At 33.9% G+C, this 14,910-nt stretch overlaps 1 protein-coding gene across 1 annotated transcript in view; it reads left to right on the top strand.

The window, feature by feature from the left end:
* The window catches only part of LOC135217066 (kinesin-like protein Klp98A), a gene marked incomplete in the record, with an annotated part of 164,516 nt that extends 149,845 nt beyond the window's left edge, over window positions 1–14,671 (top strand). The window contains 4 exon segments of the mRNA XM_064252747.1: window positions 1,632–1,720; window positions 4,621–4,719; window positions 8,541–8,624; window positions 14,236–14,671. Of these exon segments, the coding sequence (XP_064108817.1) occupies window positions 1,632–1,720; window positions 4,621–4,719; window positions 8,541–8,624; window positions 14,236–14,382 (419 nt within the window).
* Window positions 14,672–14,910: the final 239 nt, after the last annotated feature.

Here is a 14,910-nt window from a genome sequence, read left to right on the forward strand (position 1 = left end):
CTCAGCTTCAGCTACAACTTGCAGCTTAACTTTAGCAGAATATTTTCCTTGCTGATCTTTTCTCCATAGCGAATAAGGGTATACAGTACTGTATACCCTTATTCTATTCTACTTAACCCATAGTGGATGGGTAAAAAATCAATATTGAGCTCCTCAGGCCGGGTAAACTTTGAGGTGGGTTTATTAAAAAAAAAAAAAAAAACAATGAAAAGAGGAAGATATGCAAATATGTTTTTTCTAATAAATAATTTTATTTTATTTTGTAAAATTATAATTACAGCTCACACAATATCAAAACAGATAAGAAATAAAATTAGTAATAAATTCTTAGCATATTTGTTGAAAAATATTTACGTAAATTTACCGAGAACGAAGATTCAGTAACTTATTTTGTACATGTTTTTTGTAATATTTCTTTGCACTTTTCTTTGCAAAATAACATTTACAACCCACATACTATCGTAAAAGACAAGAACAAAAGCCAACAGCAACCCCTTGGTATATTTATGAGCAAATTTACCAAAAGACGTCATATGAGAAGGAGATACAGTACAGTCCCCCTTGAAGTCAGAAGCAGAACTGAAGTCCTGAAACGTCAGATTCTTGATTTTAGTCACTGTAAAAGTTCCCATTAGTGAATTTATGGGCTATAGAAGTATTGGCACCTCTTCCCCGCCTGATTCTTTCCAAATCGATGGCGCTTAATATTGCTTCTCTACAGGATCAATGCGTCCACCACCCCAAACCTGTTATTACTACTACTGAGAAGCTATCCACCCATTAAGGGTTAACATCATTTGTAACATATATATATGGTAATTATTTACTATTGTTCGATGGTTGGTATGCAAGCAAAACAGCTGTTGTTATCTTGATTTGGTCGTTCATACCAAAACAGCTGTTTTTTGTTTGGTTGTTTATGGCTGTACATGTTTATTCAAGGACTATAGCATTAATATAATGATACTTTTATCATTCTCTTTTACTTTTCAACTTTTTTAACTAGAAGATGGGATGAATAGAAGGAGACAAAGAGGTTAGTCTAATGTATGATAATTATCGTACATAATCGTTCATATGACTGAATTGTTTTAAACAGTTGTATGTAATCCAAAACTGTTATCTCGCCAAAATGAACAGTACATTATCCTAAATGTTACTACCATAATTACACTTATCTTTAAAATTTCTGAAAGGTTACCGAAAAATAAATGTTTCTGTAAGCACAACCATAACACTATGGTTACATTTTCTCAGCTAGGCTCACATACATAAAAATTGATTTCATTGCTATGAAATTATTTCTCGAATATGCCAATAATATATAAGGTAAAAAATGGTTTAACTATCTTTATTATTGGTTTATATCATAATGTTAATCTTTTCATGTATGTCAGTGGTTATCACAATGATGCTTGAGGCTAGCCTACTTACTATAGACATCACTTAGAACTCAAGGTTTGAGCTTTAGAATGGTAGTGTAAGACAACCCCCAATTTTTAGGGGTGAATTTTAGGATTTAAAGGTCATCTTATACATGAAAATGTATGGTAACTGTCTGAATATTACAGTTGAATTTATCATAGCTGTATTCATAGAAATTACCATAAGTTCTCTTGTTTTTAAAATAGCTGATTATGATATGTCATGTGGGATATGTGTCTGCATTCCTGGTTATGAATTGAGAGGGTCTGGCTCATCTGCTCACTGGGAGTATGAGGTAAGAATTTTTACATCGATGCTGTATAGCCTATTTGCTAATCGTAAGTTTTATAAAATATTTGCTCTTTTATTGGTAAATAGATAAATATTCAAGCTCATTCTATTAGATAATAATTAAAACTACCAAATATGTACATTGTAAGCAGTGTGAGATGGTCCAAGAATCTGTATTATTGTAGAAAATTACAACACTGTATGGAAATAGTGGGGGATTAAAGTGAGAGATTTGGTAATTGATGATTCCTGTTTGAATTAGTGTTGTAAGTAGAAAAAAGTTTTTGGATACATAGTAAGAAGAGTGGCTGAATCATCTCAGAACTTGATTGAGAAGGGCAAAGTTTCTGGGTTCTCCCATCAACAGTAGAGATTTGAGGTTCAAGACCATTAGTGAGGATTCCATCGGAGAAAAGCCTTGCAGCTAACTATTCATCATATCTATGTAACTTTATGAAATCTTAGGTCATCGGTTCATCTCAGTGACCTGTGACACAGTTTTTTGAGGCCCCTATCAACCAAACTCCTAGCTTATTGCCTCACTCACCCTCTTTGTAGACATGTTCTGTGTTTCTTATCAGACCATTCTGTGTCTGATGAAGAAGTGTTACTATTTCTGTTCTTTTAAGTATTTAATGGCATCTCAGAGGAATGTGTTCTTTCTGCCACAATTTCCTTTTATCAGTGGCTTTCAAACCCCATCTTGCCCTGACCCTAAGTATGTAAATAGTTTGACCTTACATTAATAAATCTTTACTTTCCTTTTCAAGCCTCTTCAGAAGTTTGATCATAGTTCTTGCTTACTTTTGTTATTTAACCTTTCTCTGTGCATTTATTTCACTGTACAGCTACTCTTTTCTACCCAAAGTTCATGTTCACTTTTTTCAATATATTTTTTCATGACTTCTTCTTTTTCTCCCATACTGCTTGGCTACACTTTACAGCCTCCTTTATACCATCACATATCTCTTTTGCCATGCAGCTGCACCTTATATCTGTTCTTTTTTTTAGTAAATTTCATACTTCCTTATCCCACCAATTAGTGTTTTTGTTTCTGTCTACCCTACTGTAAAAATCAGCTACCCCAGTTGTCCTTGTGACTCCATCATAGAATTTTGCAAATTCATGCTTTTACCTCCATATTTTCAACCCTGCCGCAGTTTTTCCACTGTTTTATTTTATGATCTTATCTCTTCCTATACCCCCTTAATGTGTGAAGTGCTCTTGAACACTTGGAATTAATTCCCATGTTCAAGTTCAAGAGCCCTCATAATTATTTTTTCTATGTTAAATTGTGTGGATTTTTCTTCTGTTATTTAATTATTGGTCTTGAAAAATGGGGAAGGTATCATGGCTGGGATTAGAGCTATTTTTTTTTTCAAAGCTAATAGTAGGAAGTTTGATAGGAATGTATATCATCCAATAATGTTTGGGCCTGAGAGGTCTTAATATAACTTATTAAGGCTCATTTTTTAAGATAGTAGGAAGTGTGATGGGAGTATCTATCATCCAATGATATTGGGACCTTAGAGATGTTAATGTGACATATAGTATCAATACCTTGAGGCTAGAACTGCCTCAGTGGTCTGCCTTTGGGTTCCAGGGTAGGGTTGATGCTTGATTTAGGTTCCCAGCATTTTATGTGGTTCGCCCACCAACATAATTGAGTAGTTGATGATTTATGGATAGGGAGTCAGTTCTTACTAATGTTATCAGTGGAGACATGATCCTCATTGCAAAGTCTCTGATGTCTTTTTAATATTTTTAGGTGCTTATTTTTTTTATTGATTTTTTTATCCAATATATTACTCATTGAAAGGTCCCATGAATATGTACCCCTGGGCCTTTATAGACATCTGTGCTGGCAAGAAAACTTGAAATTGCTGGCTCTATCATCTCTGTGTAGTTTCATTTGAGTGCGCACCTCATTCCAGCTTGAATTCTATCAAGGGTTTGAGTTATGCTTCTCAGCTGAAGAGAAATAAAAAGAAATAATTTTAAAATCATGGTTTCAAAGGTTGAGAGGAGAAAAATAATATAGTATCTCAATGTACTCATCTTAACACTGAGCACTAAGATTGACCAGAATGTATCTATTAGGATGGATTAGATTAGAAATAAAACTGTACATATATACCAAGACCCAGGAAGTGTTTCCACTGCAACAATTTTGGGCACACACTTATAGCTTGTAGATCAAAGATAAAAGGCAGACTACCAATATGCATAAATTGTAGAGAGGAAGACCATGTGTGTACAAGGAATCTAGACGTGCATTGCAATGAGGGTCACTCATCTTCCTCGAACCAATGTGACATTTACCAGTTTGAGAAGAAAATTCAGGCAATAAGAGTAACAGAAAAGGCAACAGTTAAGGAAACAAGGATGAAAGTAGTAGGTAATTGTGTAAAACCAAGGGTAAGTTTTCCTACCATAGTTGCACAACTAAACTCATTACGCAATACTGGATAATGCAAGTAGGAACGTTAGAAGAGAAGCAGATAGTAAATAACTTAAAAGACCACTATCAGAGATGAACAATTCTGAGTGATGGTGTTTCAAAACCTAACTTTAACCATGTGAGAGAACCATCTGTCTAGCAACAATGTCCAGCTGCAATTTTGAGTCTTTGGCCACTTTGCTAGACACTGGCTTTGTGACGCCCCTGGCCATCCATCATCTGTGATTTTCAAATTTTAGCTGCCAGTACCTAGAAGTTCCTAGCTATGTAATTACTTGGTAAGTAGTATGCATAAAGTCTCATTGGATTAAATAAAAATATAAGATTCATATTCCTTGCAAGTTGCGTATAGAACATTTTTTGCTATGCAGGGGATGGAATATGAATCTTAAGTGTAAATAAGCTTGAAACTAACGTGATATTTCCAAATTGTATGTTTTCAGGTGAAGCTTGCTGCAGGGCCGGATTCCTGGACTGTATTCAGGCGTTATAGAAGATTTAGGGAGCTTCATATGTACATGTGCCATAAATATGGGCAGCCAGTAAGTATTAATTAGAATTATATTCTCAGTTGTTCCTATACGTATGTCAGACTATACTTACCACTATTTTTTTCTTTGCAGTTGTTTTGATCTTTTACTTCTATCTTTGCTAACTGTCTTAAATTCTATAACCATTCCTTGCTCTGATTTTCACTACTCATTTGATAACAAATCATTTGGGTAAGTCCTGTGAGGACTCATAAATGACTCATTGTTTTTGTTAAAGTAATTCATTCATAATAATGAGAATGTTTAATTTTACCTACTTATTCAGTTGAACTTTTTATTTACTGTTTTTACATTAAAGAGAAAGCGATCATAAACTTGTTAAGCTCATAGGTGGGGCCTATCATTCCCCAGAATGAGCTTAACAAGTTTACAATTCGTATTAAAGCTATATTTATTATGTTATCTATAGTAAACATTTTATAGATATTTTGCTGTATTTACATTAATATTAACATTAATATGTTTACAGTAATACAAATCGTAAACTTGCTAAGCTTATTCTGGGCCCCACCTCTCTCTCTCTTTTTAAGGGTAATGTAAGATGTATTTGAAATTATATTACTGTACTGTAAAGCGTTTTTGGATGAAAATTCGTAAATCATTTTTTACCATAAAAAAGTATTTAGTCATGAAAATAAAATGAAAATTGTATAGTAATTAGTGAATAATGCACTATGAAAAAATTTGCGAATTGGTGAAAGTTCCCTAGTAATAGTGAAAGATATGTTCCACAAAAATCCACGACAAAGTGGTATGGTTTGTAACCACAAATAAACTTATATAAGCTTAATTTGTTACAATAGCCTTTGGATTTTACTTGCTTAAGCAAAGTTTCATTCATATAGATTTCAGCCTTCATTTTAGTTGTGCACAGTTATTTTTCCCGTGGATTAATGGCAAAATTATAAATATAGATTATTCCGATATCTGTATAGATTATTAAATGACAAGTAAATCCAATATATCATCAATTTACCTATACGTAAATGCTTTTACATTTAACAAACTCAACGCTGTCTTCTTGACGGGCACATGGTATCCATCCAGGGACAGAAAGCGAATTGAGCCAAAAAAGTTGCCTCCCCACATAAACGTTGAGGTGTGCATGCGCAGCCATTTGGCTGGAGGCTTATCAATTCTGATGAACTATTTGCTCAAGCGAGAAAAACTGTGCAGGTTCTTCACATTAATGTTATGGTGTGCCTGCACAGGACAACTGTTCAAGAGTAACTGCACAGGCATTATACTAAATGTTAGGGGCATCCTTTAGTTAACCCTCTTACGCCGATTGGACGTATTAAACGTCGAGTCAAAATGTCTCCCGTATGCCGATTGGACGTATCATACGTCGGCTCAAAAAAGTTTTTTTAAAAATTCGCGGAAAAATACTTATAGGCCTACCAGCCGAAAACTTTTGTATCACGCGCCTTGGGGGATGCTGGGAGTTCACGGATCAAGGCGTTGTTTTGTTTACAATCGCTACGCAGGCGCGCAAGTGCAAATTTCTTTCTTATCGCACTAAAAAGTATCAGTGACACATCTCGGAAATTATTTCGTCACTTTGACATAATTTTTGCACCATTTTAAATTATCCTTTACATGAAGTATTATATATGAAAATGTGTGCAAATTCATGTAAAATACAACAAAAAAATACTCATGATTGTAGCTTTTATCAGTTGTGAAATATTTTCATATAAATAACGATAAGTGCAAAAATTTCAACCTTCGGTCAACTTTGACTCTACAGAAATGGTCGAGAAACAGCAATTGTAAGCTAAAATTCTTATATTATAGTAATATTCAATCATTTGCCTTCATTTTGCAACAAATTGGACGTCTCTAGCACAAATATTTCGATTTATGGTGAATTTATGAAAAAACTTTTTCCTTACGTTCGTGCGATAACTCTTCCGATAAATTTTTTCGTGCGATTGTCCTAATGTTTGCACCCCTTTTAAATTTGCCGTTACATAAAGTTTTATATATGGAAATGTGCGCAATTTCATGCACAATACAACAAAAACAACCCATGGTTGTAGCTTTTATCAGTTTGAAATATTTTCATATAAATAACGTTAAGTGCAAAAATTTCAACTTTCGGTCAACTTTGACTCTACCGAAATGGTCGAAAACGCAATTGTAAGCTAAAACTCTTATATTCTAGTAATATTCAATCATTTACCTTCATTTTGCAATGACTTGGAAGTCTCTAGCACAATGTTTCGATTTATGGTGAATTTATGAAAAAAAAAAACATTACGTTCGCGCGGTAAAACTCTTCCGAAAAAATCAGAATTTTTTTGTGCGATTGTCGAAATGTTTGCACCATTTAAAATTAGCTGTTACATAAAGTTTTGTATATGAAAATGTGCGCAATTTCATGTAGAATACAACTAAAAATGATTGAAGGTTGTAGCTTTTCTCTTTTTTTCGAAATATTTGCATATAAATCACGATAAATAGAAAAAAAACCACGTTCGGTCAAATTTGACTCTACCGAAATAGTTGAAAACGCAATTGTAAGCTAAAACTCTTACGGCCTAGTAATATTCCGTCATTTTTTCTTCATTTTGAAACAAATTTGAAGTCTCTAGAGCAATATTGTGATTTATGGTGAATTTTTGAAAAATATATTTACCTTCACTCCGCGCGCCGATTCGCGGCCGCAAGTCTCCGAAATACGTACATCGCATTATCCTAATATTTGCTCCTTTTCATATTAGCCTTTTTATAGAGTTTCATATATCAAAATGTGCGCAAATTCATGAAGAATACAATAAAAAATAATTTGAAAGGTTGTAGCTTTTTCCATCTTCGAAATATGTGCATATAAATAAATATATATATTAAAATTTCGACATTCGGTCAAATTTAACTCGTCCGAAATGGTCGAAATCTGCAATTCTAATCTAAAATCTTACAGTATCGTAATATCCAATCATTTGTCTTAATTTTGAAACAAATTGGAAGTCTCTAGAACATTATTTAGAATTACGGTGAATTTTTGAAAATAACATTTTTTTACGTCCGCGCGTTACGAATTCGTACATCATTTTGTGATAATATTTTTCCGGTGTTGCTTTTATTGTTTTACTATGTATTATATATCAAAAGGATTGCAATTTAGTGTACAATACAACGAAAAAAAAAGTAACTCGTTAGCTTTGACCGTTTTTTGCACAGCGTGATTTGAATACAATTATCTATGAATTTTTTTTTTTTTTGCTCCATATATCGCATTATTTACATATGATAATGATATTATTTTTCATTTCTGATGATTGCATACTAAACTTCAGGCAATGAAAAAAAAATGAGCCAAAAATGAACTGTTAATCTTCAAAACTAAGCGCGCTGTGATTTTTTGAAAAAATTATTTTTTCCGGTTCCGCGCTCACTCAAAACCGGCGCCGGCATACAGGAGAGGTTTTGATTTTTAGGGCTTCGGCGTAAGAGGGTTAATAGAAGTCACTTGATATCTTATAAGCATCTGGTAAAGTGAAGTATTGATTTGTCATTGTAAAAGAAGCATCCTTCTCAGATTATACTTGTAGATTCCATTTATTTATGTATTTACTTTGTAGATGTGCTAATGTATTGGGTACAGTTAAAGGAAATATGTACTACTTTGTTATTCAATCTACAAGAAAACAAAGGCATTATATATCAAGAGAATGGGAAGTATTACCTGTGTTTCCATGTTTATGTCATTATTAGATTTTTTCCTGAAATTAAGAAACCCACTGTGTTAATTACTGTGCTTTTATTGAAAAATTAAAGTATTGTGTTACATTTCTCCTTTTTAATAGGTTGAAGAGCTGTATTTTCCTCCCCGGAGGTTATTTGGAAACTTCACTGAGCGGGTAGTAGCTGAACGTCGCGGCCAGCTTGAGGTAAAACAGTTTACTTTTACTCTTGCATTATAATCCATATCTCCTAAAATTAACAGATGCTCACTTATAAATAAACACACTACTCTTATAAATGCCATATTGTGTTTGATAGAAGGAATCCTCTTTCCTGTTTGCTGAGATTGTCATTTCATTTCAATTTGGTCATCTACTGATGTGCATTGCGTTGATATTCTTGTGACCTTGAGCTCTCAGTGTTTTCAGGTTCCCTCATCACAAGTAATTTTCAGCGTTGTCAATGTTACCTTGAGAATTTTGTGAAGCTTTTTAATTGTTCTCATCTGGGGTATCAGATTTTGGCAAACTGTATGATTACTGAAAAATTTGTAATCTGCTGCTAGTGTGCACACAAAATTTTAGAAATACTTCTGAACTTTACATACAATATTTTGATTTTGTATACTTTTTTTGCATGTTCTTGCATAATTTTCATTTGTATTTTCTATATGTTTATATGTACATAAAGCTATTTTTGGATTACAGTATCTATTTTATTGCTGCCATATCTGTTGTTTTTTATTTGCATTATTGTTATTGAAATTGATAGTATTTTATGTCTTGTTTCATGATACTGCCTTTAATCAACAGAAAGATATAAGTCAGCCTTATGCAAACAATTTTTCTACTACCGTACCATTTAAATCTTTTCCTAATTGCAGGCATTTCTTATTTGTACATATTCCTAGATATGAAGGTAATGCCTACAGTATGATCTTTAATATAATCCTCATATGAGGTAACCTCTTGTAGTGGGTCTTCAGGAAAATGTGGATGATACTCAAAGGCTTTTTGCAGCATCCTCTTGGCTCCAACTTATTGTTTTCTGGCATTTTCATCTGTTCCCTTCATTGTCTTATGTCACTGTCCAGCTTCTTGAATCTTACTTTATTCCAATTTTCACCTCTCATTTAAGAACACATCTTTCAGATGTGCCCTACAAGATGCTAGATATGTTGTTCATTGCTTGCACAGTATTTAAGTAATATATGAAAACAATGAAAATAACAATGTAGGCATTACATGATAATATGAAAATCAGAATGAAGGCATTACCAAAGGTTCTTTCTTTATAGTGTTGCTTTGTATCATAACTGCACTTTCCCTTTGCTTTGCTTTTCCTCTCCACGATTTTGGCTCATACATACCTGAGAAAATGGAAAATGTGGGAAATATTTAAGAATTCTACTATCTGATTAACAAAAGACTAGTGAACCTGTGAATATGCAGAACCTTGGATAAGGCATACATATGTTTACTGGGTTGACATGAAGAAACATGCTTTACATTGTAAAATTTTTTCAAGTGTAAACACTGAATGTGCTTTTCTCTCTCCAATGGGCTGTTTGCATCTTTTTAATATTTCATTTTTTTATATAAATGATTTTCACTTATTAACCCTTAAACGCCGAAGCGGTAAAAAAAAAAATGTTTCCCGTGTGCCGGAGACGTTTCAGGGTGAGCGCGGAAGCGGAAAAAATATTTTTTTTCAAAAAATCACAGCGCGCTTAGTTTTTAAGATTAAGAGTTCATTTTCGGCTCCTTTTTTTGTCATTGCCTGAAGTTTAGTATGCAACCATCAGAAATAAAAAAAATTATCATTATCGTATATAAATAATGCGATATATGATAGCGCTAAAACGAAATTTCATATATAATTGTATTTAAATCGCGCTGTGCGCAAAACGGTTAAAGATAACAAGTTACTTTTTTTTTCGTTGTAATGTTCGTTGTAATGTACACTAAATTGCAATCATTTTGGTATATAACACATTGTAAAACGATAAAAGCAACACAGAGAAAATATTATCACAAAATAATGCATGAATTCGTAACGCGCGGACGTAAACAAATATTTTTTTCAAAAATTCACCATAAATATAAATATTGTCCTAGAGACTTCCAATTTCTTTCAAAATGAAGACAAATGATTGAATATTACTATACTGTAAGAATATTAGCTTAAAAATGCAGTTTTCGACCATATCTGACGAGTTAAAGTTGACCGAATGTTGAATTTTTTTTATATATATTTTTTTATATGAAATTATTTCAGAAATAAGAAAAGCTACAACTTTCAAATATTTTTCGTTTTATTCTACATGAAATTGCGCACATTTTCATATAAACTCTATGAAATGCCTAATATGAAACTGAGCAAATGTTCCGAGAATGGGACTTACGCATTTCGGAGATTTGTGGCTGAGAATCCGCGCGCGGAGGGAAGGAAAGATTTTTTTTTAAATTCACCATAAATTTAAATATTGTGCTAGAGACTTTGAATTTGTTTCACGATGAAGATAAATGACTGAATATTACTAGACTGTAAGAGTTTTATCTTACAATTGCGTTTTTCGACCATTTCGGTAGAGTCAAATTTGACCGAACGTGGTTTTTTTTCTATTTATCGTGATTTATATGCAAATATTTCAAAAATGAGAAAAGCTACAACCTTCAACTATTTTTTGTTGTATTATACATGAAATTGCGCACATTTTCATATATAAAACTTTATGTAACGGCTAATTTAAAATGGTGCAAACATTACCACAATCGCATGTATGATTTTTTTCGGAAGAGTTACCGTGCGGACGTAAGGAAAAAGTTTTTTCATAAATTCACCATAAATCGAAATATTGTGCTAGAGACTTCCAATTAGTTTCAAAATTAAGGTAAATGATTGAATATTACTAAAATATAAGAGTTTTAGCTTACAATTGCGTTTTACGACCATTTCGGTAGAGTCAAAGTTGACCGAAGGTTGAAATTTTGGCACTTATCGTTATTTATATGAAAATATCTCAAAACTGATAAAAGCTACAATCATGAGTATTTTTTTGTTGTATTTTACATAAAAATGCGCACATTTTCATATATAATACTCCATGTAACGGCTAATTTAAAATGGTAAAAAAATTATGTCAAAGTGACGAAATAATTTCCGAGATGTGTCACAGATACTTTTTAGTGCGGCAAGAAAGAAATTCGCGCTTGCGCGCCTGCGTAACGATTGTAAACAAAACAACACCTTGATCCGTGAACTCCCAGCATCCCCCAAGGCGCGTGATTCAAGAGTTTTCGGCTGGTAGGCCTAAAAGTATTTTTCCGCGAATTTTTAAAAAAACTTTTGTATGTCGACGTAAAATACGTCCAGTCGGCACCCGAGAGACAAAAAATGTCGACGTAAAATACGTCCAGTCGGCGTTTAAGGGTTAATGAAGAAAATACTTTATGCAAAGTATTTGTCTTTGAAGTAAATGGTTATAATTTTGAAAAATGCCAGTTTTAGGTTTAACAGGTGTAATGTTTTTCTTAGTGTACACCTTTCTATTGTATGTAGTACTGTACCTGCAATATTTGTCCTTGGGGGTGCACAAGCAAGGATAGTGTTCTTGGTGTATATTGAATGCATCTAATGACAAAAATGTTATCATCTATGGAAGGTAAAAAAAAAAAGAAATTTTAATATTTTAAAGGGTAGCTTTGGGAGGATGCCAGGAAGGGGATTGGGGATGCTTTAACCCCATTGTCCCCAAGAGTAGGGGATATTTTTAAAAGAATTATCGTTAAGCCACTGAACTAAAGAACCGTGAAAATTTTTCACCAGTTATCTGCAATAACAGATGTAAATATCAGGGAAATATAGTATCATTGGCAAGGAAATTTACTCTAATTTTTCATGGGGCTAAAAATGTCTTTTAATTTAAGAATATACCATAGGTATATGTACTATTAGTTCATATACTGAACAAACCTTTGGTCTTAACAATAGGATAAATCTTGTGGTGCCAGCTGGAAACTGGTTAAAGAACAATCAAAGATTGTGTATGCAAGGTATCTGTGGTATCCGACATCTAAAGCATAGAAGAGGCGGAGAGTGGTCACTGACCAGGCATGGACCCCTTGACACAGTGGATGTTCGTTTTTGCTCTCCTCCTCCGAAACTGTTTTTTTTTTTTTTTTTTAGATAATCTGTGATTCCTTCCTGGTTTTTTATGATTTTGGGTGTCTGTGTGTGCTTTGTGTGATAGTATGGATTCCTCCATATGTTCTAAGAAGTTGTGGGTGCGTCAACGCATATGTCCCAGGCTTCCAGGATTCCCTTGACTGACCCCCATACAACTTGCAGTAGGTGTTGTGCTAATTTTTCTAGTGTAACCAATCCATGCCCAGACGTGGTTCAACAGGAAGCTAGAGGTGTAGTACTGTTCATGGTCCCAGATCTGTTCACTGCAGTAAAGGACTCCCTTTTGCATGCTGGGAACAACTTGGGAGGATATGCCTTTCATCCGTTCTGCCTGTTCCATCATGTCCTGAACAGAGTACTAATGGGTTCCAAGTCTTAGGATGACCCTAGTAGTTCCTTGTGGCTCCGAACTGAGTGGTTGAGAGAGGTTCCACCTTAGCACAACCTTCTACGTCAGTCTTGTGTGGAGAGATGCCACCAGTCAGGAGCTTTATCTCTTCATGTCTGGGGTCTGTCCAGTATCCCTTTTGAGCAAGAGATCTTTCTTGCAGAGCAGTGACTCAGATGTAAGGGTACTTCAGAGGATTTTTGTCAGCCTTACACAAGATGAGGCTGAACGGAGGGAAGGTGTACACTTCTAGATTGTCTCAAGCATGCTGAAGGATGTGCTCCACCACAGGGAACGGATCCAGGACCACCGAACAGTAGACCTCTAGCTTCCTGTTGAAGCCCGTTGCGAAGAGGTCTAACATGGGTCTTCCCAATAGAAGAAATAGCTGGTCTGCTATGTTTCCAGCGTATGATGTGTTTATTCTTCAAACCGTCCGTAGGTATGAAGAAAGGAGAAAAAGGGAAAGAAACGAGATCAGTCATCTCACTCATTTCCTACTTCATGCAGTCATCTTAGGCCAGCTACAAACACACTTGCCATGGGGCACTGGATGAGTTACACTTATTGAGCAGCCTAGAAATCTACACATTTACTGTGGTGTGTCTATCTCTGTTACAGTAATTTTATGGACATTTATTCAGCGCAGTACTCTAATGTTGTTTACTTGGTACAGTAAGGTAGCGTTACATATACAGTACAGTATATATTTTCAGTCTGTATAAGTGTATACAGTATGCATATACATACACATTGCATTAAAGTAAACATTTCACTGACTGTGTGTGTGCTCACTTTTCTCTTTGTTTCTGTCCAAAATCTTTTGTCTGCCCCCCTCATTAGTTATTTCTAATAGAAAAATTAAATGTTGAGAGAAGAGAGAAAGGCAAGCAAACCCACAATAAGTGTGAAGTTTATCTTATGCAATTTGCATGTGAACACACTTCAACTGAAAAATGTATATACAGCATAGGGTATTATGCAATGCTGCATTACTGTGTTAAGCACAGTACTACACTGTATTTGAAAAATATCAATGAAAATACTGTACCAGAGTAAACTAACTGAAAATATGTATGTAACATTATATTACTGTAATAAGTACAGTACTGTATAGCATCAAATAAATTTGAATAAATAAGCTGGACATGTGTGGTTTGACTGTCTAATTTTCATAAAATAAAATTAACACTTGCTGGTGAGTTAATGCAATTATTGTGGATTTGATTTATTTTTTGCAGATATATCTTCAGCAGCTCATAGTTTTGTGCAGTGAATTGGAAGAATCGCCTTTATGTGGAGCGCCTCCTTGCCGTGCTACTCTAGCCCACTTCTCACCATTCTTTCAACGAGGCGTCTTTGAAACTTCTAGACACACAACTAGCTAACCTACAAGTTGGCTATGGCCTGTTTTTGTTTTAGATGCTTTGGTTAAATCAACTATAGTGAGATTCTTTTAAGGAAATATTTATTTTTTTAGATAAATGATTATACTGTACTATCAAATTGAACTTTATTGACTGTGAGCTTACTATATTTATCAATAGTTATACTGTAATAGTTATGCAGACTCATTTAACTGTTCCATTGTAAATTAAAGAAGTCGTTATAAAAGTAGTAATATACGTAGCTCATCTGTAACACCCATTAATAAATAATCAAATTTTAATATCAAAAGAGTTTCCTTTGGGAGCAAATAATCTTAATAATTCAATTATATACCCATCTAAGTTAAATTAAGTAATCCTTTTTATCATTGAAATTTTTACATCTGCATAATTCATCTTGGGTTTTGGTGCAAAATGAGTTTCTTTTCTGCCTGGATTTTCCTTATAGTTGAGATCTTCACCGAAGCCAGTTTCCCATGATTTTTTTGAGCTTTGTGCAATATCCATGTCTACTGTTATTTCATTATG

This window comes from Macrobrachium nipponense, chromosome 7 (assembly GCF_015104395.2).
Source record: "Macrobrachium nipponense isolate FS-2020 chromosome 7, ASM1510439v2, whole genome shotgun sequence".
Lineage (NCBI taxonomy): Eukaryota > Metazoa > Arthropoda > Malacostraca > Decapoda > Palaemonidae > Macrobrachium > Macrobrachium nipponense.